A 26,072-nucleotide genomic window follows, 5' to 3' on the forward strand; every position below is an offset into this window, starting at 1 on the left:
ACATACTAGCTGACCCGGCGAACTTTGTTCCGCCTTAATGGCAATAAATAAGCAGACTTTTTTTATTTCGAACGGGATAAAAAGTATCCTATGTCCTTCTCCTGGTTCTAAACTACCTCCCTGACAATTTTCAGCTAAATCGGTTCAGCCGTTCTTGAGTTATAAGTGGTGTAACTAACACGACTTTCTTTTATTATATAGATTTCGTTTCAGCTCGGAATGACAACTTCTCAAAATGACAACCGGGGCGCAAAATGTCCACTTCTCGAAATGACAACTTCTTAAAATGTCAACTTCGCTAAAAGACAACTTCTCTCTTCTTCTTCTTCTTCTTTTATTTTGGCCACAACATAATGTCTATTTCTCACAATGACAAATTCGCATTTGGTTAACTTCACACAATAACAACTCTAAAAGAACTAGAACTCTAGAAATAATGAAAATAAAATATCATGTTGAGTATATTGTGGCGTGATATAGCATTAGCGTTTAAAGTTACAAAAACACCCTCCCGTGCCGCTTCCATACCTCAGGGACTGATTATGTTAATCGCTAGATCTATAGTATAATGTATGATGAAAATGTTGACACAATGTTATTTTTTCCAACCTATTTAGAGATTGAAGACATTTAATTTTATCTGTTGATTATTTTATTTTCTAAAATGTGCTGTTGATTTAGTGAGGGCTCCCGTAATAACGCTCACTGGCGAGTTAAGTCCTGTCACTCGCTAGTGGCTAACACAGTGGCGCCACCTAGAATGTTTAAAGTGACGTGATAGAAAAGAAAAATATTTTTCGAAATTATTTACGGTGAGCCGTCCAGATGATTTGCAGAGTTAAAATGTAAAGTACACACGGCCACACTGATAACTATCCATTTCCGTTTTTGCTCTCGCTCTCATCAAATGGTGATACTTTGCGATAGAACGAGACGACATGACAGACAATGGATAGTTAACAGTGTTGCCGATGGCACACTGTAATCGAGTAAATTAATAAATGAATTGAATTTGGAATTTTCGATGGTATATCCTAGCGTCGCATGGTTGCTATTTTTTATAAAAATGTTTCCATGTAACATGGAATGCTTTGGGTTAAAATAATATCAAATGAAGAGCTATGCTTATTTAAATTTTTAACTGGTGCATGCCACCATATGATTTATGCAATAAAATAAGTTTTAAGAGGCCAAATGACTCGGAGGTGATTTTTTAGGCTGAGCGTAAGCGAGAAAGGGACACAAATATCACAGAACAGGATAGCACTAAGCAAAAAAGGTCCATGGTACCATTATCATTATATTGTACTTTCTAACAACACGTGGACCATAATTAATTGCTTGATGACTGTTCTATGCTCATTTTTAGTCTTGAATGAATTTTAATACATTGATTTTTCCAATCTATTAATTCCCAGTAAAACAGTTAAAATTTTTCAATAAAATTATCCATACAAAATATGTAGTAGAATTTTCTTATAATATTTTGATACAAACGGTAGATTGATACATTGGTCAAAGTATACAAAATCCATACAGGGTTGTCTATTATTCGTGGTCATCACTTTTTGTACTATCGCCCTGAAACTATATCAATCAAGGTTATTCAAATGGGCCGATTGTGTTTCTGACAAGCAGGAAATATGGTAAAATTGTCGTATAAATGACAACATTATCTATGAACAATGTCAATTTGACAGTCTTTCTATATTTCTACTTTTAACAAAAAACTGCGACATTTTGACGTTGCTTTCATAGATAATGCTGCCACAGAATAGACTTATCTGTGTAGGTAAAATACTATTTATTACACTACTCACTAAACTAAGTTAGATGTAAGTTATTATTCAGAAGCGAGAGAATTTGCTATGATGAAAAACTTTGACATAAAATTTGAATTAATGAAAAAATGCTAAAATTGTTTATTGATATTTTATTTGAACAGTATTATGTTTGTTAAACAAGAGTTTTAAATTACTAAAATGTTAAATTATTACATTATATTTAGGTTCATGTTTTCATATCTTATTTTATGTGAAAAAATGACTTCAAAATATTTTCAAGTGTTAAAACTTCACTAAAACATTATGGCAAATTTTTATTAATTGTTCAGGCGGAATGCACCTCATATAACATTCATATCTTCTTAAAATACATACATACATAAATATGGTACATACTTAATAGTGCACATTTAATTTAATTAATTCTACTAACCTTTAGGCAAAGTTGTGAAACATTCCTAGTCTTTTATGAAACAATTTGTTAATCCTTTACACAACATTTAATAGATGCGATACAAAAATGTAATAATATAAGTGCTGTTTTTATAAATTGTATTTTATTTCACGGTAACAATTAATAATGACGCAAATCTACTTATAATACGTAACCATGATAGACTTTACTACACATATAATTAGGTAGAATACTATTATGAGTTGAGAATGATAGTTCTGGTACTTCTGTATTTAAATTATGATTTTGTAAGTCTCCTTTACCTACCTTTATTATTGGAGTATTCGTCGTTGCAAATACTAAAGCTATATTCACATTGCGACGTGACATGTGCTCATAAATAATTTGTGACTATTTTGAATATTTTAGTTACAATAATAAATTAACACTTATGTAAAAGGAATTTAAAGGTCCTCCTGGAGCATTCGCGTGTAAAACAATACAATGATGATGCTTTGTCGTAAATCTTTGTACAGTCCACAGTATAGCCTGACCAGGAACATAAAAACCCTCGCCATGTTGCGGAAAATTAATGGTACTAATTTCTTTTAATGGCAACAGTAACTGAAAACTTAATTGACATGTCACCTTGCATGTCAGTCTATTGCTGTCAAAGTGTAAACAAACTTTATTTTAAATGTGCGCAATTGATTTTGTGAATTAAATTGCTAAAATCTTTTTATAGTCGTGAAAGAAAAGTGGTTCACAATGTGTTAAAGTATTTGTCGAAGAGAAATACTAAGGGTTCGGACAATATTTTCATTGAATAATGTTTCCGACAAAGGTTGTCAAATTGACTGACATGTTTATCGTATAGTACAGTCAACTATGAAAATTAGCTGTGGTTTGTTTCAACTACCTATTTTAAAGTTTTTTGTCACTTTGTAAGTATTGAATTTTATGGAATTGGGAAAGAAGTACCGAGTTTGAAGCGTTCATGAGCAGACATTGTAGTTGAACATTCAAGTTCAGAATTTGATTATTGATGAATAATAATAAAATCCTACTTGCTCGATTGATGGTTTCATTTAATTTATTTAAACCAGTTTACCTATAATAATACGTTTTTGTTAATTTATGAAAATATTTAATAAGCCTATAATCCTGAATCCTGATACATAAAGTTAGCCTATTAATTTAATACAGGTACGACTGTACCCAGTGTTGCACTATCAAATGCAATTGAAGCGCCTCTAAGCCAGGGTTTTTATGTTCCTGGTCAGGCTATACATCCGAAAGCCTACATTTGTTCCAAAATCGCTCTTATTACAACTAATCAAATGCTGCTATTTAGCTTCATATGCTGTCTGTATTCTAAGTTGATATCACGCATTAACCTCCCACAGCTTCAAATCGTTTTCGACAATCTCGGCGTACTTTTCCGCCTTGTTTCTGTCCTTGAACAAAGGCCTCAAGGTCTTTAGGTCTAAGCCTAGTAAGGCCCCGTTGTCTGCCCGTAAGAGCTCGTTGAGTTTGTACGCTAGATACGGACTGTAGTGCAGCTTGAGTAGGCTAGGTCTAGAGTAGAGGTACTGGCTTTCGCGTAGATTCTTTTTGGCCCAGGCTTCGACTGTTTTGTTGCCGCTTGCCACCTGTATCGTGAAAAATATTATTATTAGACATTATAACATGCAGGTATTGCAGAATAAACATTATGGTTTAGGGCAGCGGTTCCCGAATGGAGGTCGGCGGAATCCTGGGGTTCCGTGGAAAGGCCGCAAGGGTTCCGTAAAAAATATTATCCCACGTTTCGTGACCGACGTTGTTCGCGCGCACCGACTTGTTTACGCACAAGGGAGGGGCAGGGCGTGCGGGCGGAGTAGTACGGGGGTTCCGCTAAGAAAAGTATAATCAATTAGGGTTTCTTGTCAAAAAAAAATTGGGAAACCCTGGTTTAGGGTACAGTCAGCGTCAAATAGTTCGTAACACCCAAAGTAGCAAAAAAGTTGACATACAAGTATAACACGTCTTTGTTACAATTGGAATAAGGTTGTGTTGTGTTGTCAACATTTTGGCCATTGGGTGTCATGAACTATTTGAGGCCGACTGTACATGAGATGAAGACCTATTAGAAGTGCAGTAGTTTTTGTTTAGGTATAGGTACGAGTACGTTAATTTACTTGAAATTATTATGGAGGAACGTCATCATGTGGGTCATTTTGTCCACACCGCAGGAGCTAGTACCTATTCAATTTAACAGTAGGTATAGACAATTTGGCTTACACTCTATTCTGGCCAGAGAGGTTGAGAAGGCCTGACTTGTTGATTGATTAAATACTTATTTAATAAGTAAATATTTACAAGCATACCTACCGTTAAAAATTAACGTTATCTATTTGCTATGACCCATCGGTAAATTAACTTATCTACTTTTAAATCAAATATTAGTTAACTCTCTTTTAATTTCTTATTGTTTTCGACTCTTTTGCTCATTATTATCGTTCTTAGTCATTATTTACGCTTTAATGTTTCAAGGATGTGTAATGGTTAAAACAAGTGACAAGCGTAAACTACACGTTTTTAACCGCGAAAATAGTAATTGGATCCGGCTAAATATGTATGGTGCAATCTTTGCTAAACTGAGGCAGAAAAGTTCTTGAGTGGTGACCGCGAGCCGGAAGACGTAGTGTGGGCAGGCCTTCCACTAGGTGGACCAACGATCTGGTGAAGATCGCGGGAGGTGCCTGGATGCGGGCGGCGCAGGACCGGTCTTTGTGGAAAACCTTGGGGGAGGCCTTTGTCCAGCAGTGGACGTCTTTCGGCTGAAACTAACAAACGAACCATGTTAAGAATTGCCACACAGGATGCGGTCTGCAGTGGAACGCAGCCCGCGTTAATATGTCGGTCTCTATACATTTTGTATTGATACGGTCTGACCGTGCGGACACGAGCAAAGAACCCAAACCAGATTGCCTTTGTCACACCTTCTGACATATTATATTGCCTGGACCGCTGACGGATTGCTGACCGACAATGAACAACGACAGAACGCAACCATTGTCGCAAATTCATTAACCTATGTTTAGACTTACCTTTATATCTCCCACTTGCTTCAAGAAATACGAAGAGAAGTAAAACCGCAAGTTGTCAGAGTTATTACTAGCTTTAGCGTTTCGCACTTTTACGCGCATGTACGCTCGGAGAAGGTTGAAACCGGAGCGCTTGTATTTGAACACCTGTAATTAGAGAAGAATAGTTATTCACAGATATGAGCTGACGAGGAAAAATGGAAAATCAAATCACAAGCGTTTAAACAAAGTCAAGAAGTAAACAAGTCATAGAAATAATATTATTCGGATGTTTTTGTTTTTTCATTCTTTTAGTCAAAAGTTGGTGCAAAATATTACACTTTATTGAACACTTAGGCTCAGAGCATTCTTATATTATAGAGACTAGCTGAGCCGGCAAATTTAGTACCGCCCTAGTCAATTAGTTTGTGATACGAGGAATGTACATTGCGGAAAATGGCGGAATACCTATCTAGCTATGTATTTACTTCACCATTTTCCGCATTTATTGTAACTTTTCATAGGAAAAATGTTTTGTTCATCAGGGATAATGTAGGATTTTTAGTACAGACGTCAGCACATCAGACTATACATTTTCGTTACAAAGTAGGTAGCCCTTATCGCAACTACGTAATACCACAGTGTTTACGTTGACGTGATGTCGACTGTACCTATTGACATGCCTGATTGAGATTACCTATTTCTATGATCAAAATAAACACCTACCTGGTAAATGAAATTCCCCGTCACATACGAGTCGATATAATGCGTCCCGTAGCTCTTCATAAACCGCCTTACTTCTGCAGTGTCACTGACATTTAAATTATCCACCGCTCTTCCAACATGATCCTTCACCGCCACACCAGTCAGGTCATCCAGTTGAGCACTAGTGTGGGGCTTGGTCCACTTGACCAGGACATAGCAGCAGTTCTCAAGTTTCCCATCGTACATGATGCCCATGGTGCGAAGGATTTCGTCGTCCACCCAGTCGCCCATGAACGCTTTCCATGGTCTGTCTGTTCTGGAAAAGGGTGGTTGTTAGTGAAGGTTTTCAGAACATAATGCAATGGGGTTCTATGATTATTTATTTACTTTTTATTTAAAATCTTTATTTATAACACACACAAAAAAGTGGTACAAAAAGGTGAACTTAATGCCATGTGGCATTCTCTACCAGTTAATGTTATGGATTGGGATGTTAAAAAAGTCTTTGGTGATCAATATAGGGACGGTCGCTATAACTTAGGTTATAATAATAAAACCAGGCTTTGCTGTTCACTTATAAAAGAACTCCAGTATACAATTTTAGTTTTAGTTTCGTCAGTGATGCAGTGCGTTCTTAATTTTCGCCTTTTAATTTATATTTTACATTAATTATGTAGACCGATGCGACTGGCACGTGTCTCATACTATGTCGCGCCACGACACTACACAACAATGTATCTTTATCTCATCAGTCATCACGTTTTATTATGCCTTTACTATAAAAATGTGTTTATGTAACGAATTAGCTACATTTTCTTGTTGTAAGGTTTCTTCCTTTATACCCTTAAAACGATCTGAATTAGGTTGCGGTTCCACCAGAGCTACCTCGCTTCGGCAAATGAAGCGATTCTATTGGTTCTTTACAAACACACCCCTCGCTACGCATTCTCGCACATCTCTCGTGGAAACGTAGCCTAAATATGAATCTTTTTATCTTACCCTTCAATCTTGAAGTTACTAAAGTACGTGTTGAGCAAGTCTTCAAAGGTGTCGCATATCTGTATCTCCATGTTCGTGGTAGACCCGCCCACCACACTGCGGCTGCTGGAATTGGCGAAGACACGAAGGTTCTTCTCGCTGAAGGGGACTATGGGCTCCTGGCCATCGTCCTCGTAGTCTGCTGACACCACTTGTGTCACTTGCGAGAGGTCTCCGTAGCTGAATTGAAAAGTATTTGGTAAAATAAAATGACCCTTATCATCAGGTCTTTTAGTTTCCATTGGAGGAACACAACCCTCTCCAATTTACTAGAGGTAACTGGAGTTTAGTGTGAAGGTACTTACTCTCCACGCCAGACGGGGTGGAGTTCGCATTAACCGCATAATATTTGTCCTCCATCAGAACTTTAGTAAGTAGGTGGTCCTATTCTACTCTGACGGACCACATACTTCACAGTTATGATCCGACTCATCATCATTTCAGCCATTGGGCGTCTACTGCTGAATGTAAGCCTCCTAAACTAAAAAAACTTATAAAACTCATTTATTTTTACAAATAGGCTTTTAAAAAGCACTTTTACAATGATTTCCTTAATCATTGTACTATTGTCTTTTAATATTGTTACCCTGTTACTAGTCTCGTAAAAATTAGGAATAAGTAAATGTACTTTTTTATCTGCTACAATGTAGCTATTTGAATACAAAGAAATTGCATTTAAGAGTACCTAACTAATTGCTTTTAGAGATTTTTGCTTTATCTTAACTATGAACAAGTGTCGTTAAAATGTTTGAAGGGTAATAAATAAAATGTCCATCTCTATTAAAAACATTCTTTCTTTTACAAAGATGTGTCAATCTCTGGTCTTTTTGGTTTTATCCGATCAGTTAGAAACTAATAGCTACATTTTCTTGGTATAAGGATTCTTCCTTTTAATTCTTCTTTATATACAGGATGTCCCAAAATTAGCACGGCAAACTGACACCGAAAGTAGTCAGGTCTAAGACGCACAGAACAGGTCTAAGTAAATGTCAATAGAAATGTTTTATGAGTTTGGAGATATGCCCAATTTTAGTAATTATTTTCCATATAAAACATGACTTTCAGTAATGAACAAGTTTAGTTATTTTTTAAAATGGACATATTAGATAGACTTGTTCGATGATGTTGTGTGCTGTTATCATGTTAGTTTTTTTCATTTTAATTTTGTTTGTTGTTTAATACATTAGCAGAACAAAACTGTGATTTTAAATTCAAAAGGCACTATTGTGATTAAGCAACAGTCAGAGAGAGTGTCTGTTAGAAGTTAAATAAGTAACTAGTTAGGATTTGCAATAATTCTAGATTTCGCTCTATGAAGTAAGAACTGATAGGTATAAACTTGTTTCTTGCATTGTTTTTAACATAACTAGTTATTTATCTACACTAATGCATATGGTTGTGACAAAAATAAAACTTATCAGTTATCAGTCGAAACAAAAAAAGCATACTTAGCAAAAACATCGATGGTGTTCCCAATATTCAAATCGTAACCGAGGTCTCCCACTTCACACTTGCACACACTACAACATATCAACAACAACACCAACAACAACATGTTGAACAAATGTTGAACAAGTGTCCAACATACCACAAGCTATCCCGCCCGAACTCGGCGTTTCACTGAGTTTTTTTTCACATTTTGCTAATGTAATGTAAACAACTATTGAACTTGACCCGAGAGATTAGTGTGTAGGTATATCGAATTCTCGACAACCATTTTGCCCCGGCTCCGTCCGCGTTCGGCAGCCAACTAACTCATTTCATAAGTTTAGTAGAGTTACGTAAAACCGCTCTAAATTCATGGTCGAAAGACCTAGCTAGCATCTATGTTATCATTTTGTATATTTATAACTATGTCGTCATATGTTTGCACGTTAGAATTGCATTTACAATGCATTACTTATCAATCTATTTTCAATTAAGTTAGTTAATTAGTTGCTTTCTTTGTGTTTTAAAATGTATTTACCTAAGCAATGCGGATATCCGTTTAGAGAAGATTACGATTTGTTTTCCTATCTCTAAAGATTTTAGTAAAAAAATAAGAGAAAAAGTTTTCTAATTAAAAAAAATCAAGACAAAAAGACGGGTTAGATAATTCCATATATCTCTAAAAATGAGTCTAATGGGTCATCAATTTCAATGATAAAATATTTAATTGGTCTCGACCGACATTACACATTTTTGATGCCTTAGTAATAAATATTCTTACTGCATACGTCACATAAAACATTGTCACTACATTGTAGTTTATCTAATTTAATAATTTACCTATTATTATAAAAAGGTGATTTACATGCGTTACTTTGTGCTTAGGAAAAATGTAAGCTGGGACTCCAGTAAAATAAATATGTAACTGTTGGTGTACTTTTTTTGGCTTGAATCTGACTGAATCGAGTTGTAGAGTTGTTTTATAAAACAAACTACCGATATTTACTTAGATTCAGTCCTTAAAAATATCAGTAATTTATCTAAAAATATATTTTCGTACAGTATTGGCCAATGGGACTAAAAATCAAGGTCCCGCGCACATGTGTCAAGCGCAGATAACCGATGACCTGCGATTATTAAGGTACGCGTTCACTTGTCATAACATCCTATGTACACGTGCGGATTGCAATTTTAAATTCTCTAGATTCCATTGGTGCATGATGCGACTAGAAAATTGAGATAACTCTTGTTTGGCCGTAAAAACTGATCCCTTGATTTGGAAAGAAAGAAAGAAAGAAAGAAAGACACATTTATTACAATGGACATCACACAAATACAGGTAATTACATAGACATGACAGTGGCACATAATAATGGAAGAAGAAAAAATAAAAACAAGAGTAAACTGAGCAGTGCCACCCATCCACCAACAAGATGCCCACTGCAACGGGACCCCACTCAGATGCCGTGGCCCACGGTGACGAAGGCCACGGCGCTGGTTTTCAGTGTGCCCCATGCCGAGTGAGGGCCACGGACCATTTTTAAAATAAATAAAATACTAAGCTGCATAAAATTGTCTAGATAAACATACATAAATAGTAATATTAGTGCACAGATAAATACAAAAGGCGGTAAATCGGTAAGGATGATAAGACTACGTTTATTAAGAATACTAATGAAAAGAATACTAGGTGAAAGCATGTATAGAGTCAGATATTTTCGCAGCTCTATATCTAACATTGGGAATCTCAATTGTTACAACCTTCTTAACTGCCAACATCATTTCAGCCTAAGGCCGCTGGACGTAGGCCACCAAGGATCTATCGTCATCATTTCAGCCTAAGGCAGTCCACTGCTGGACAAAAGCCCCAGGGACGCAAGGAAATCACCTCTCTGTCTCTATGACTCGCCGCGTGACGTGTAGTCGGTGAGGGTTAGACGTTTCGGCTCCATACGTCTGTGATGGCTTGCTATTTGACTTTAAGAACTATAAAGAAAAAGAAGAATTGAATTTTTGAATTTGACCTAAAAAGAGCTCTAATAAAAGCGCCATCTGGTGAGTTTACCGAGTTTCCGTCCCATTGCTAATTACGATTGCCATTTTGTTTCGTGCATTGCATACTGATAGTCTGTATGTTCCTTTATCTGAGTATGGATTTCATTCACGATAAATGAAACTCTAACAATATTTAATTAGTATTATTAAGTACGCAGTTTTTTATATGAACAACGGGATTCAGATTACTTTACTCGTGGCATGTCTATGATTTACCTATAGATATGTTTTTGTAACGTGATATTATTAGAAAGCATTTGTGTTATATTTGCAGTTGTTTCCTTTATATTCATTATGATATTTTTCGATGGGGCTGAGGTCCGATTCTGATGCATTTTGGTATCTCATACTTACCTAATTAGCCGAATTCCTCATGGCCTTTGTTCGCTCTACCGGGGAATCAAATCCAGGTCCGCAGCGAGTGAGTCGCAAACAGTTATTTATTCAATGAAGTTAACTCTACAATATCTGCTGCTTTTTGTTAAATTTTCACTGAAAATAGTTATGAAAATACCTAAAAAAAAGTTTGACACTTAGCACGAGGTATCACATATACAGGTTGTTCGGAAGAAGGTGTACCTACCAGGCCAGGAGGATCCAATGGCCCATTTGTAATTCAAAATGGCTCTACCTATGCACTCACGTGTTTGTATAGTGGTAACTTACTAGTCGTGATAGGTTCTTACAATATTAGGTACTTACGATTCGCAAACCACACAACACCTAAATACTACTTATTGTTAGTTGAATGACTCCATATCGGGCAAGTGTGCTCTGCGATAAGCATGTGCTTTGTCTACAATGGCCTAATTTTAAGATAACTTACCAAGAATACGATGTTTGTACGGTTAATTATAAGATTAACAGATTTTTAGCTTCACCTGCTTAAACAATAAAGATTCTTATTAGTAACAGAATCAACTATGGATATGGATAGAGGTGTTACTATACAGATTAAGGTTCTGGTGCAAATAACCCTCCTTTTAGCGCAGTCGGGTAAAAACTCGTGCAGTAACTGTTTTGTTAAGTCAAAGTTCGGCTTGTTTTAGGAGAAATGTAAAGTAGACTTACCTGCTGAATGGACCGACGATCCCAATAAGTTATTGGCAGTGGCTTGATGAAAAAAACAGGCTATCGTTTAGTTTTACATTCCTTGCTGAAATGCTGATGAAGATTTACTTGCTTTTATGTAACCTGAGATAGTGTGTGTAGTAGGACTAGTAGGTATACCTACTGGTTTTTAATTGCAGTTGTAGGTAATTGCCCAAGAAGCAAAAATGGGTTGAATTGTATCATCATTGATTAATTGGGAATACCTACTTAAAATACTATTATAAAAGAAATAAAACCGGAATATAATTGGGACAAGGTCACTCGTTGACCAAAATATCTGACTTTTTAGATATTTGCTAAGATAGCAGAACTATTCGGTATAAAGAACTGAAATTATTTTCTTTATCTTGAATAACTAAGACATTTTGCAATGAAAACACTAAATCAGTTTAAAAATATATTTCCATTCTTACAAAAGATCCTCACAAAATATTTACATCGGTTAATTATAATGTTGTCATACAAACAAACATACTTAAACTTAATTAATGTAAATGCATTCTCTAATTTGATCCCGCACTGTTGATGTCTACAGCTGTATAATCATAATATTGCACGTTACATTTTAGTCAAAAGTACACTAACTTGCAAAATTATGTATCAAAAATATTGTTACATTGTCCTGTGTTTCATTTAATTAAGTTTAGTTTATGATAAAAATAACATTTGACACACATATCGGTTAAAATAATAAATTATCATTAAGGCCCAGTTTTTTGATTCGTAGTTAAAATAACCAATAGTTAAATTTGACAGATGTCAAGTGACAAGTGGTTAAATATCAGAAAAAAATGTTTTTCGAACAATGGTTAGTCTGGCTTTTAGTACATTTTTTAACCATTAGTTTACAGTTTGTTAATATTTAACCATTAGTAGCAAAATTTAACAATTAGCTAGTTATTTTAACTATGAATCAAAAAACTGGGCCTAAAAAGAACACATTTTTATTTGAGAGTAAAAGATTTTCTGCAATTATTTTTAATAATTTCAAAATCGTTAGTTCGGCTGGATGACTTTAAATAGTACAAAGAATGTTGTCACAAATTATTATCATTATTCCACGAAAAAACATCGCTTAGATAAAATCATAAAAACTTTGTCAGGTAGGTAAATAATTATTGATGTGTAGTGTAAACATGACTAATATAATTTTATTCTTTCAAAATCTACAATATGATTACATAGAATTTAAAAAAAAATAACACAAAACCAAAATAAAATATGTGGTGGGCTTGTGTTTTGTGATGTATCACCAGTCTTTATAATTCTGATCCCAGTTTCGTAAAATAGGTTTATTTCGAGGTGCCTACCATGTAAATCATAATTTTCATCTATAAAATAAGAAGATTAAAATTAAATATTATAAAACGAATTAATTGATTTTCTTTATTCGATGCAGTACTTAAGTTAAGTAGTCGTTCTTTATTTTTAAAGACTTCTAAGGACCTATTAAATTTACATACTATTGCACTTATCCTGCAAGGGAGTGTATTTTTAAGATATTTAACATTCCTTGATTTTATTTCATTAAATTAATTTTATAATATATTTTCATAATAATATTCATAATGCTAAGGCACTTTTCATTACAAAATATTTACAAAAATATATTTTTCACTATAATAATAATAAGTAGAACATTTTAATTTAATTTTGATATCCTAAAATAATTATATTTTATGATCACATTTGTTCAGTATTGTCTACAAGGAAATTTTGATTGAAAAATTGTAAATAACTAAGTTCTAAACTATGTGAAATACGTAAATGCAGACCTGCTACATTTAATATTTTAATTCCATTTATTGTACTTCGTAAATTCATTAAATAGAAGTCAAATAAATAAATTTAGGAAGGTATTTATTAGTTATAAGTATTTGGCATGTTACTATAGCAAAATATTGTATGCCATCTATACTTATTTATTACAATCTATTTGTGACCAGTTAATTATAAATTACCTATGATGATCATCAAAATACTAATACTAAAGGTATATTCACATTAGTACGTGGCAGACACAGACACAGTATTTTTTATGAATCACGCATGGCACGTAGCAATGTAAATGACCTTAACCCATCATCGTCAATTCATTGTATTGATCTATCACATTACAAATTACAATTTATTGTCTACAATTAATTAACCTATTTGTATCCGTTCATCACATATTACTCTCCCACAATTTTAAATAATTGTCTATGACCTCCTCGAACCACTTTTTCTTCTTGACATCTTTGAAGGCAGGCGATAATGTCTTTAATTCTAGTTGTAATAAGGCTTCGTTTCCTAGGAGACTGTCGAGGTTTCTCAGTAGGGCTGGTTCTCCATGAAGTTTTAAAAGGCTGGGGTATGAGAATATGTAGTAGTGGACTCGAAGTCGCTTCATTGCCCAGCTTTCAACTGTTTTATTTCCACTGGCGACCTGAAAAAACAAATGCTGCTAGACTTTTTTAAATTAGACATTGTCGTAAAAATAGCAGTCCGATTGATTTTTTTTATAGGTACTCTGATTGTGTGTGTAGGTAGTTTGTACCAGTGTACCACACATGATACAATAGGATACTAGGATAGGTCCTTGAAACCTACACTAGTCTTATCGAACTGAAATTACTTTCTCATCCACAAATTTTTAGTTATTAGTCAGTTGAGAAATAAAATTGATTAAAATGTAAAATGATATGAATCAAATGAAATGTTTAATGATTGATGAATTTTTTTATGGCTTGGTAGAGACCGAAAGAATGTAGTAATTATTCCAACTCCAGACAATTCTCCAGTCAATTAGAAATCAATAGGTTCACCTACTAACGAAAAATGGTTTTATGTTAACTTTATTTTCTATTTTCATTCTCTTCTTTTCAACTTTATGGTTCTTACCCGAAGACTGCAGGATAGGATCTAAAATGGAGCGAGCATCCCAAAAGATACTTTTTACTGGCTCATTTATTAGTAGGTAGGTAGTTCTAAATTAAATCTTGGTATCCATAAACTTTACCTTGATCTGGCCTATATGCTTCGCGTGCCAAGGCGAGAAATACCCTTCCAATTCCTTGGCAGTAATGTCGGCCACGCCCTTGCTCTTTAGCCGCTCTTTAATCATAGAGTAGGCCGTTCTAGAGAACACAAACACCTGGAGTGAGAGCATAGACAAGGCATCATAATCTTGTAGTGGTTATTTTTAATCTATATCAAAAAAAGATCGTGTACTCCAGGCTTTATCCGTCAAAATTGGACTGTGAAAACTTCTTTTGTAATAAAACAAGATTCAAATTATACTTAGTTCTTTTTTTTGTTCTAGAAAAATCTTTCAGCTTAAGCGCAGTGATGATTGTAAGAAAAATGATTGTAAATGATAATGGTATTAGAAAAGAAGTTTGATGTGATTTGAACACCATGAAATGATTATGAAAACATGGATGATGTTCAAATGATGCAGATGCATTTAGGCTGGTTCCACACAACAAGTTGGTACAGAGGTAGCTATATGAAGATGTAATTTATAGTACCTATGTAGCACCTTTTATACGATTTTATTATGTGACGGTAATAAGAGAAGTTGGAAGTTTGAGGCGATTTAATTATGTAGTGACAGTAAAAAAGAGAATTTAGAAGTTTTAGGCGATCAGTTGTCGAAACTGTCCTGTTTTGTGGGTATTTTTCAAAAGTAGAAAACTACTTACTTTTCTTTAATGCACCATTGTAATTGCAACCAGTAATTTTGAAATACCGGTAATCTGATTCTTTTTTACCGTCACTTACTAGGAGACCTCTATAATTATAATGAATGAAAGAACGAATGAATGAGCCCGTTAATCAGTGTGGAACCAGCTTTACAGTCCAAACCTTGACAGCTCCGACATGCTGCGCGAATATCGGCGAGAAGAAGTTGTTCATCTCCGTCTGCGGGATGTCTGACACGCCCTTTAGTTTGACACGCTCCTTAATCCTGGAGTACACGCTCCTTGTGTATACGAACACCTGGAAAACAAGGGCACTTAAAGATATACATTATAATCATCATCATCATCATCATCATCATTCAGCCATAGGACGTCCACTGCTGAACATAGGCCTCCCCCAATGTTTTCCATGTTGATCGATTGGTAGCGGCCTGCGTCAAGCGCTTCCCTGCTACCTTTATACTTAAATACATTATAATATGTAATAAGTACATTGCGTATTATGTTCAGTATCAGCTTTAATTACATCTTTACTAATAAATGTATTGAAATTCATCTTGAACCAACTTACTCCACGAGACTAGCAACGTGACACTAGTTTTAAATGTTAGTCATAAAACCGCACTTCCCTAAGCGCGTTTATCGCTTGTTTTGTAAACTACCCGCGTTTTCCCAAACACGGGGTCACGTTGCTACCCACACAGCTCGAGTCACGTGAGTCTACTCGTTTTAGTTATTTTGAAATCAAGTAATTAGTAAAATATAATTAATATTCAGTGGGCCCATGGTGGAACAGACAAGACAAGACAGCTTAGTATTTTAAATCATAATATTGCAGGTAGGTACTGCCTGAAGAATAATTTAGCCGTTGAATGAAAGGAATAGTGAATTGTCTTGCATGGGAAAATCATTCAGTGAGGAACAAACTTAGTGTACTTTACCTAAAGTCCAAATATCCAGTGGCTTAATTCATTGTTTACCAATTAATCACCCAGATTGGGAAATTTTCTTCGCCGAAAAATGTAGAGAATTAAAGTCAACATTTGACACAATATGTTGCTTTCAACATTAGAGTAGCTCTAAGTAAAAGGTCAGTCCTTCAGACCCACATTTATTTGATTAAAGAAATGCATGAAAAATCTATTCAACTAAGTAATACCGTAACTAATATCGACTAAGATGAGATGATTGTAAGAGTTGATTAGTCTAATGCAGCGGTTCCCAAACTTATTTAGTCTACTGCCCACGTTGAGAATAAATTATTTTTTAGCGCCCCCCATTTTTGTAGTCAAGAGTCGAGCTCAGTCGGTGTCTAAGAGTCCTCCTAGTAGATGACGCCTCCCAAGCCTCTACACAACGTCCCGATTTTTTTTTCTGGGTCTCTTACCGCCCCCCTTTAAGCCTGCAGCGCCCACAAGGGGGCGTTATCGCCCACTTTGGGAAAGACTGGTCTAATGCTTCAACCACACCAACGCGTGCAGATCGCGCCGCCGCGGCGATGGCGATTTGCACGCGTTGGTGTGGTTAAAGCTTAAACAAGGTCTAAAAATCAGGTCAGATGAAATAAAGTAAAAACACATGATATTAAAGATTTACCTGATACAAGGAGTTACCAGTGACGTACGAAGCTATGTAGTGCGAGCCGTACTTGCGAATGAAGTCGGCAATGGACACCGTGTCTCCTATAGCGGACTCCTGGATGGCCTCGAACACCACGTCCTCGATCGAAATGTTGGATGGTAAGTCGCTTAGTTTCGCTGTTTCGCGGAATCTGGAATTTACATCAAAAATGTTTCATCATCAAAGTTGCATAGCGTGCTATGGCGACGGCTATGTTTCTTTATGAGATTGAATCAGGAATCGTTTATGAATCTCCTTATTCCTGATTTGATCGTAGATAAACGAAAGGCACACAGCACGCAGAACTGATGTTTGATGTTCAAAAATGTTTAAGTACCTACCTAGTTGAGAACTTTTTTTATAGAATAGGTACATCAAATCTATGGTAAGATAGCTGTTCTGTTCTGCCAGTCTGGATTAGCCTTAGCTATTGTAGCGCCTAATAAAAGAATTAGCTCAAAATTATTTACCACGCAACGCAATACGTGTAATAAATAAATAAATAAATAAATACAGGGAGATCTATGAGAGACGACCAGAAATTAGAAAAAACTCCGTGGCATTTTATTTATAAGTGTTCTGAAAGGCGGGACAGTTCTTTTTATCATATACAAGAACAATTACCTTGACACCCTGACCAGCACATAGCAGTGGTCGCCGTTGATGAAGGAGGAGTTGATGCCGAGGTTCCGCGCCATGATGTCCGTGGGCCAGCCCGCCGTGAACGCACGCCATGGCCGCTCCAATCTGAAATGTAAAATACCAGTATTTTACATAACTTCCTCTTTATGTCGATGTTATGATCTCGGCACGTTTATGCTCAGACCCTAATTTCGTATCTTTATTACCTACTTAAAAGCAGTCTTATCTCTCAAAAGTAAAGTCCCTAAAGTACGCCTGCAGCAGCTGCTTCAAGTTACTGTGGCTATGAAGCGTTCCATGTCGCGGAACACGCTGACGGTTGGCTCGCGGAACACTTAGCCCAAGAGGCATACTTAGCTTCTGAACCAGGAGGGAATTTCTATCCAGGGAGGAGGGCATGTAGGCAGGGTCCTCAGCGCTTAGATATTTAAGAAAAATAAACTTTGTGACTGACGATTGGTCCGCGGAACACCCAGCCCTCGGTGTCATTATCAAGCTGGCAGCCTTACTGTTTGTGCCTAAATTACCTAATCAAAAGTAGCCTTACCTCTCAAAAGTAAAGTCCCTAAAGTAAGCCTGCAGCAGCTGCTTCAAGTTATCGCAGAACTCCATGTGGAAGTCTCCATCGAACAGCGTCTTCGGCTGGCGAGGCTTCGGCACGACTGTGAAGCGTTCCACGTCGCGGAACACGCTGACGGTTGGCTCGCGGAACACCCAGCCCCAGAGGCGTACCAAGCTTTTGGACCAGGGAGGGGGACATTCTGACTAGGAGGGAAATGCATTTGGGCAGGATCCTCAGCGCTTGGATATTTAAGGACAGGAAACGTTTCACGTCGCGGAACACGCTGACGATTGGCCCGCGGAACATTCAGCCCCTGGTTCCATTATCGAGCTGGCAGCCTTACTATTTGTGCCTAAATTACTTAATCAAAAGTAGCCTTACCTCTCAAAAGTAAAGTCCCTAAAGTACGCCTGCAGCAGCTGCTTCAAGTTATCGCAGAACTCCATGTGGAAGTCTCCATCGAACAGCGTCTTCGGCTGTCGAGGCTTCGGCGCTACTGTGAAGCGTTCCACGTCGCGGAACACGCTGACGGTTGGCTCGCGGAACACCCAGCCCAAGAGGCATACTTAGCTTCTTAACCAGGGGGGAATTTCTGGCCAGGGAGGATGGCATTTAGGCAGGATCCTCAGCGCTTAGATATTTAAGGACAAAAAACGTTTCACGTCGCGGAACATGCGGACGATTGGCCCGCGGAACACCCAGCCCTCGGTGTCATTATCAAGCTGGCAGCCTTACTGTTTGTGCCTAAATTACCTAATCAAAAGTAGCATTACCTCTCAAAAGTAAAGTCCCTAAAGTACGCCTGCAGCAGCTGCTTCAAGTTATCGCAGAACTCCATGTGGAAGTCTCCGTCGAACAGCGTCTTCGGCTGGCGGGGCTTCGGCGCGACTGTGAAGCGATTCACGTCGCGGAACACGCTGACGGTTGGCTCGCGGAACACCCAGCCTTCGATGTCTTAATGAAGTTGCCAGCCTTACTGTCTCGTGACTATATTACATACTTAAAAGTAGCCTTACCTTTCAAAAGTAAAATCCCTAAAGTACGCCTGCAGCAGCTGCTTCAAGTTATCGCAGAACTCCATGTGGAAGTCTCCGTCGAACAGCGTCTTCGGCTGGCGAGGCTTCGGCGCGACTGTAAAGCGTTCCACGTCACGGAACACGCTGACGGTTGGCTCGCGGAACACCCAGCCTTCGGTGTCGTTTCGCGGCACGACTCGCATGCATATGCTGAGGTAGCCATATCTGGAACATTTTGGAGAACATGATAGAGATGCATTTGGGGAACATGGTGGCGTACGAGGCTACACGTGAGGAGAATAATAGACACGTAGAGTATAGATTAGAGGGGAATGTCTGAACACGTAGTGTATGTTGTATCTTGATTGGAGGTAGATAGCGATATTGACATATGTAGGTATTGACATTGAACATCACACATAAATTAGCATACTTTATTTTATCAAATTATCATGATAACATACCAAATAAACATTTTAATAAATAGGGTCCTTACACTTTTGACCTTACATCATATTCAGTGCGCATCGTAAAGGTCACGGAATCATGTTTTATTCAAACATGATTTAAAATGTAAATAAAAAAATATCAATAGGGAGATACTCCTTAGAAAATATTTCCTTCCTTAGTAATAAATAAGATACGAGTATGAATAACATATTTATTCTAAAAGTGATGTCACTTAATTGGAGCAAGTGACCGGGTCTGGTGAGCGCTGAAGTGGTTAAACCACAGATCACAGAAACTAAACGGAGACGGGAAAAAGGGGCGGGGCCAGTGTCGCAGCAATATGCCCAAAAACAGAACACACACTCTTCGCGACGTATCTATTGTTTTTTATTTTGATTACTTTGTGTGTGTTTTCTAATGAGACATTGGGTTTCGAACTCGTCGCAATAGTTGGCATCTCTATGGGTTAGACGATCTATAGTATTTGCACTCGCTAGAATGGCGCCACGGTAGACTAAGCGTGGTAAGTAACTTGCTTCTGAATGTATTGTAACTTCCTACTTTTTTATACTTATTTTTAAACCGGCAGACAGTGGTGACTGAGTTTGTTGCGGCGCTTCTTCTCAGCACTTGCCAAATGTTTTTTCTCGAAGCGCTGGTAGGCTCCTTAAGAGCATTTGACGATTTGCAAGTACTAATTTAATTAGTCTAAACAAATAAAGAAAATTTTGATTTTGATTTTAAGGTCCTATCACTCGCCAGTGGTGCCAACTGTTATGTATAAAAGAAAGATATCCCTCGTTAGTATAGGATGGTGTAGGTGTACCTCATGAATATGTTGATGGCCTTCCCGACGCCCAGCTCGGAGTCCACGGCGGCGGCGCCAGCCAGAGCAACCAGCAGCAGCACCGTGGACGCCCGCACCATCACACCGACACCGCCCACCTGTGAAGAAAGAAAGAAAATCGGTAAAAAATAGTTGAAAACATACCTAACCCTCCTTTGGGCGCAGTCAGGAAAGAGGCGGGTTACTTCAGCCCTAGGACAACCTTGGCTCAAAAAAAAGGATTAAACTGGTGACAAATTTATTGAAATCATAACCCTTCTTCTGGCGCAGTCAGGTAAGAGGCGGGTACTTTAGCCCTAAAGGACAAACTTGGCTTAACAAAAAATAATTAAAATGGAGACAATAAAATTGAAAACAACCCTTCTCCTGGCGCAGTCAGGTAAGAAGCGGGTTACTTTAGTCTTTAAAGGACAACCTTGGCTCAACAAAAAAGTATTAAAATTGAGCAAAAAAATATTGAAAACGTACCTTCTTGAGCCCTAAAGAGCAACCTAGGTTGCTAATAAAATTATCTTGCAGCCAACAAATAAATAGGCGTCAGTAATGCTATCTAACATTGCCCTGCCAAATTATATCGTTTAGTGGAAGAGGTAGGAACTGAGAAGTCAAGTCCTTAATTTTTTGTTTTGGACTAAAGTTGCCTCGGGGCAAAAGAAATCCGCAATCGGTAACCACAAAATAAAATGAAATAATTATTATTTTAAACAAATGTGATTGGTTTTTGTGATTTTACGCAAACGGTGTGGTCGTGGACGAGTGTCAGTTGACAATGAATGTAACAATTTTGTACCTTCCTATGATTTCCATTTTAGCCAATGTTGCTCTACCTAAAAGGTTCATTGGAAATAATTCAACCCTAAAAATAGCTAATAACTTCACATCATAAAATAGTAAATAATGCCAAAAAATCTCCCCGGCGGGGAATCGAACCCCGGTCTCCCGCGTGACAGGCGGGGATACTGACCACTATACTACCGAGGACGTTACATAGGGGTTGAAATTGCACAATATTGCATCCATCCAAGTAGATGTCATTTTTTGCTTACATTGTATAATAACAATACATGAAATAATAGACATAAAATAAAATAAGTTAAACTAAATAATACAATTTATACAGAGTAATTACTTAAAAAATCAACCACAAATAAATTATAATAAGAGAGTTATTATAAAAATATTTCTCATTCACTAATTCACACGTTTACCATGTTCTTTAACAGATGGCGTTACTAGTAACGGCTCGGAGAAGATTCGGATTTTTCGTAGATTTTTTATAATTTTGTAGATTTCCGCATACATTGACATTTATATATTGTATTATAATATCCAATAAATATGATTTTATGGGAAATGAAAATTTTATTTTATTAGGTGTCCACGCCTTACAAATCCAATGAATTCGATTAGCATTGTTAAATATAATACTTAAAATTCCAAACAATTCAATAAAAAATATCAAAAAAATTAAATTATCATTAAACTCTGTAAACTAACCACAGTTTATCTCAATGGTGATCGTTAAAAATAGCTTAAACGATTTAAAATAATGAATAGGTAATTAAGTAGAGAAGATTAGGCGATGGTCGTCCATCGGTCCGTCTAAGGTACAGTCATCTAGATAGCGTAATTTGGTTCGCATTGACACTCATTCTTGAGGTCAATCATTGGGCACAGACGGAAGAGAACGGCCAGCTCATTCCTGACAGATGCATGCATTGCAGATTTTGTAGATAAAAAAGCCATAGTATTGTTACGTACAAAAGCATATTTTTATGTCTTTAGTTAACACTTTGTCGTTATCATGATCATTTAGCCGCTAATTGGTTCTAGGTAATCATCCGGTTCCTTCTCGCTTAAGTAGGTAACAATGTGCAGTGGTACAATTTTTGTATAGCCTTAGTCCCATCATGTGGTACCTACACGTACTCTTTAAGAAATAATTTCAAATGATGTTTTTTCGTAGGTGGTACACATAAAATTCAATAAAGTATTTATTAAACAATATTTCCAACAAAATTAAAAAACTAGTAAGACACAGATACAGATATTAAATAATACACTTTTATAATGTTAACTACAGACATGTCGTTAATTGAAATAAAAATGCCGTTTTATTTTGACTGTGACTTGTCTACGATCCCAAGTTGAGTGCAAGGCTAGGTCAACGCGCAGGTATTGAATCGTACACCAGGTTTAAACACCATGGATTTTAAACGCTACTGCATTGACTTAGGGATTATGCAATTTCCCGGGGCCAACTGTGCGAGTTGGTAGGCCGATTCAATCGGAGGCACTTGGTAATCTTCTATAGCCATAGCCAATTTTGTCAAGTGCTTTACACAATAGGTATTTGTAATGGATCTAATCAGTTATAGGGTCTATTTTGCGTGAAACTATTAATGTTATCGTTAAAAGAGTTCGTTCGTTTGTTTCAGCCAAATGACGTCCACAGCTTGGGGAGGCCTTCGTCCAGCAGTGGACGTCTTTCGGCTGAAACGAACGAACGAACGAACAATTCACTGAAGTGAAATAAAGGCTATTATGCGTAGGAAAATTGGAAAAGTTTTCCGGAAACTAGCATGTAGGGAAAAAGTTTAGGTTCTTCTGTTGTCGAAAGAAAATCTCCGAAAATATTTTTCCATATGCTTCTGTCAGGTTAAAATTTCCCACAGGAATCTTTCTGTTTTCAAGGTAATGTTAAAATGAATTAGGTAAATTATCAAATAAGAATCATAAAACAAACAAACATACCTAATTGAATGTGTTAATAATAATAATCTTATAAATATTATAATTATACGCCCAATACCTACATCCCATTTAAATTTTTCAATAAGCAATCTTCACAAAAAGTCAACGTGATCACAAATGATCGTCTTAACCTTCTGTAATAAGGTTGGCTTCGTGATCTGACGGCCATAAATAATTCGATCGCCTGATATCGTGAGGCTCGATAAAAACACGAATAATTTAACCAAAGCCTTATTAATTATGTTTGAGACAAAGCAATAGGAACTTGTAAAGGTACTGCCATTTGCCCGTGGCTTTACTTGCGAGAATTTGGATTCGGTAGTATCTTAGGGTAGTATCAATAAGTATCAACGTGAATTTTCAAATCCCTAACATGCAAAGGAAAAGCGATGAGTTTCCCAAAACTGTCAAGATTCCTTGATGAGATGTCCCCATTTTCTTCAAGATCCAATTTTTCTTTGGGCCAAAACACATTATGAGTTTTTTCAGAAGTCAGGATATTTATCATTTTCAAAATTTTATCAAAAAATTCAAAATAAGACTTTATAAAGAGAGGCCTACTTTACATTGTTTCTTAATATTGCTTAGGTAGACTTCAGGTTTGTACGTTCGGCTTAACGATGATCAGTTCGGCCTTTGGTATTTGTTGGGTTTAATAAGATTTCGACACTCTTGATGTGAATGCAAAGTCCTTTGCAAGGCGTTGCGTCAATGGTTCACAAAATTAATTGATAATGGCAGTCAAAGGCATCAGCATAAGTAGGTAATACTGCGTCAGTAAAATGACGTAGTTACTAACATATGAATGAATAATGTGTAAAAACATCCTCATGAATAGGTACTTTTGACCTGTAAAACTTGCTTGTACAGTAGTTTTCCCTTTAAAATTTAATGGCAGATTTTTCCTACTTCTACTTCATGTATTTGCTTTGCCAGTAATCTTAGTAGTTGTATTTTATTCCATAAAGATACTTCTACGAACTTTTTTAACCTGGACAAAAAAGCGCATCATCTGATTCTGTGGTCGCTTGATGTATTGATAAATGGCCCAGAGCTGCTGGCTGTAGAATTATAGGTCCAACAGTAAGAATTCTAGATACCTACATTTTTAATTTTATTTTGTCAAGAACTATCAGAAGGTTAAATTATGATTTAACAGACCCCATGCTACCTACTATTTTTTTCGTGATAGTTAATGAATTGAATGAGATGAAGATGAGTCTTCATTAATTATTAAACCTTAATCCAATCCTCATTAACGTGTCTCACAATAATTAACCAAAGTTTAATCCTCATTACTCTTTCATATTTCGTGTCAGTACGCTTCTTCGACTGCAGTTTCGTTTTATTACATGCATTGTCGCCACCATCTGGGTCAAGGGATCATCGCTTTGCATTTCACATGACAATGCCATCTGCCCCATCATCACAAGTATCAAGATTTTACGTCAGATTACTTTACGAAGTTATTTATTTTAACGTAATGATCTCTGTTGACAAATTATAGTTCAAGACTCTCGGAGGTCAATAAAGATTTTATCACAAAAAGTTGCTACTAATTTAGGTGTTTCATTTTAATGTTTGTGGGCAAACTAGTCTCTCCTGATCAAGGACTGGCTCTTATGTAGCTTCTAATAGATATTTTTCCAATGTCAGCAGTTTAGGGAAAAGATTTTAAGAGCTCTTTCAAAGTAGGCGTTTTGAGCCGGACGTTTGTTGTCCATTTGCAGGACCGCAAGTCCGAAATTTACAACTGCGTTGAAATAAAAAAAAAATAACAACGAGAGTATGCGTGCAGTCTCGCAAATCGCACGACAAACGTCTAATTTTAAAGAGCCCTAAAAGTACTTTTATTACTACTTATCAGATCTCATAGAAAAAAGGTAGAAAATGCTGGCCTGTTTTAAGCCAGATTCCGTGTCAACGTAATAGTTACCCACATTGTAACCGTTTTCACGGTTGAGCTCGCGGCCGGCGCCGGCGCACCGTGTAATTGAAGATTTGATTTTGAACCAGTCGGACGATCAATCGGGCCTTCGATCTTTACGACTGAATTTACATAACGCGTATTAATTATAGCCTAAGTAGATGGTTGTGTTTTTTGTTCTGAGATGTTAAACAAATGACTGCTTAAGTATTTTGGAATTGAAATAAAGCATTATTTTAGGCGTTTGACTATGTGAGGCACANGACCAATAGCACTTGTGCCTGTTATCTCTAAAATATTTGAAAAGGTTATTCATAATACCATAAGTAACTTCTTTGAAAGTAAAAACCTTTTTGCTTCTGAACAAGTTGGATTCAGAAAAAATAAATCTATAAATATGGCAATTTTCAAGTTTTTAAATGTAGTCATGAATACTATAGATACTAAAAACCATGCCTGTGCTCTGTATATGGATTTAACTAAGGCGTTTGACTATGTGAGGCACAGCCTATTATTAGAAAAGTTATATGCATATGGGATAAGAGGAAATGTGCTCGATCTTGTCAAATCATATCTTAGTAATCGAAAGCAATGTACACAAATTTCAAAATTATGCCCAAAGACTAAAAAGATTGTTAATTACAGATCAAAATTCAAAGATGTTACATTTGGAGTACCGCAGGGGAGTGTGTTAGGTCCTTTATTTTTTATTATTTACATAAATGATCTGCCTAAATTAACTCACTATCAAACCATATTGTTTGCAGATGATAGCACTGTGGTATTTACAGGTAATGACAAAATGCAAATGGAACTTGACATTAATAATACTTTATCTAATATTATACACTGGTTGACATTGAATAACTTAAAAATAAATCTTGACAAAACCAAAGTAATGACATTTAAAAATAGACTTGATAGAGTTGATAACATAAAAATACATTATTTAGATCAAAATATTGAACAAGTAAATTTAACAA

At 36.4% G+C, this 26,072-nt stretch overlaps 2 protein-coding genes and 1 non-coding gene across 7 annotated transcripts; all 3 read right to left on the reverse strand.

The window, feature by feature from the left end:
* Nucleotides 1-2,215: 2,215 nt before the first annotated feature.
* LOC114360386 (torso-like protein) lies at nt 2,216-8,753 on the reverse strand. The gene is made up of 6 exons (XM_028315096.1): nt 8,438-8,753; nt 6,951-7,169; nt 5,973-6,267; nt 5,271-5,414; nt 3,467-3,830; nt 2,216-2,722 (listed from the first exon to the last, which is right to left on the reverse strand). Exons 1-5 carry the CDS (start codon nt 8,542-8,544, stop codon nt 3,564-3,566), a joined length of 1,032 nt encoding a protein of 343 aa, XP_028170897.1. The 5' UTR covers nt 8,545-8,753; the 3' UTR covers nt 2,216-2,722; nt 3,467-3,563.
* A 3,817-nt stretch (nt 8,754-12,570) lies between these two features.
* tsl (membrane-attack complex domain containing protein torso-like) lies at nt 12,571-20,504 on the reverse strand. 5 transcript variants are annotated; one of them, XM_028315100.1, is made up of 7 exons: nt 20,388-20,504; nt 19,284-19,336; nt 18,869-19,040; nt 17,516-17,638; nt 16,868-17,042; nt 14,587-14,721; nt 12,571-14,013 (listed from the first exon to the last, which is right to left on the reverse strand). In XM_028315100.1, the coding sequence occupies exons 1-7, from the start codon at nt 20,486-20,488 to the stop codon at nt 13,753-13,755; spliced, it is 1,020 nt and encodes a 339-aa protein (XP_028170901.1). In that variant the 5' UTR covers nt 20,489-20,504; the 3' UTR covers nt 12,571-13,752. The 5 variants fall into 5 exon arrangements, with proteins under 5 accessions (XP_028170901.1, XP_028170902.1, XP_028170903.1 ...); XM_028315101.1 differs by lacking the exon at nt 18,869-19,040 and adding an exon at nt 18,477-18,643 and having other exon boundaries at nt 19,279-19,336; XM_028315102.1 differs by lacking the exon at nt 18,869-19,040 and adding an exon at nt 15,435-15,569 and having other exon boundaries at nt 19,112-19,336.
* Nucleotides 20,505-21,317: 813 nt separating this feature from the next.
* Nucleotides 21,318-21,389, reverse strand: TRNAD-GUC (transfer RNA aspartic acid (anticodon GUC)). The gene has a single exon. It is a non-coding gene; the product is annotated as a tRNA-Asp (tRNA).
* Nucleotides 21,390-26,072: the final 4,683 nt, after the last annotated feature.

This window comes from Ostrinia furnacalis, unplaced genomic scaffold (assembly GCF_004193835.3).
Source record: "Ostrinia furnacalis isolate ACB-3 unplaced genomic scaffold, ASM419383v2 OfSCF4979, whole genome shotgun sequence".
Taxonomy (NCBI): domain Eukaryota; kingdom Metazoa; phylum Arthropoda; class Insecta; order Lepidoptera; family Crambidae; genus Ostrinia; species Ostrinia furnacalis.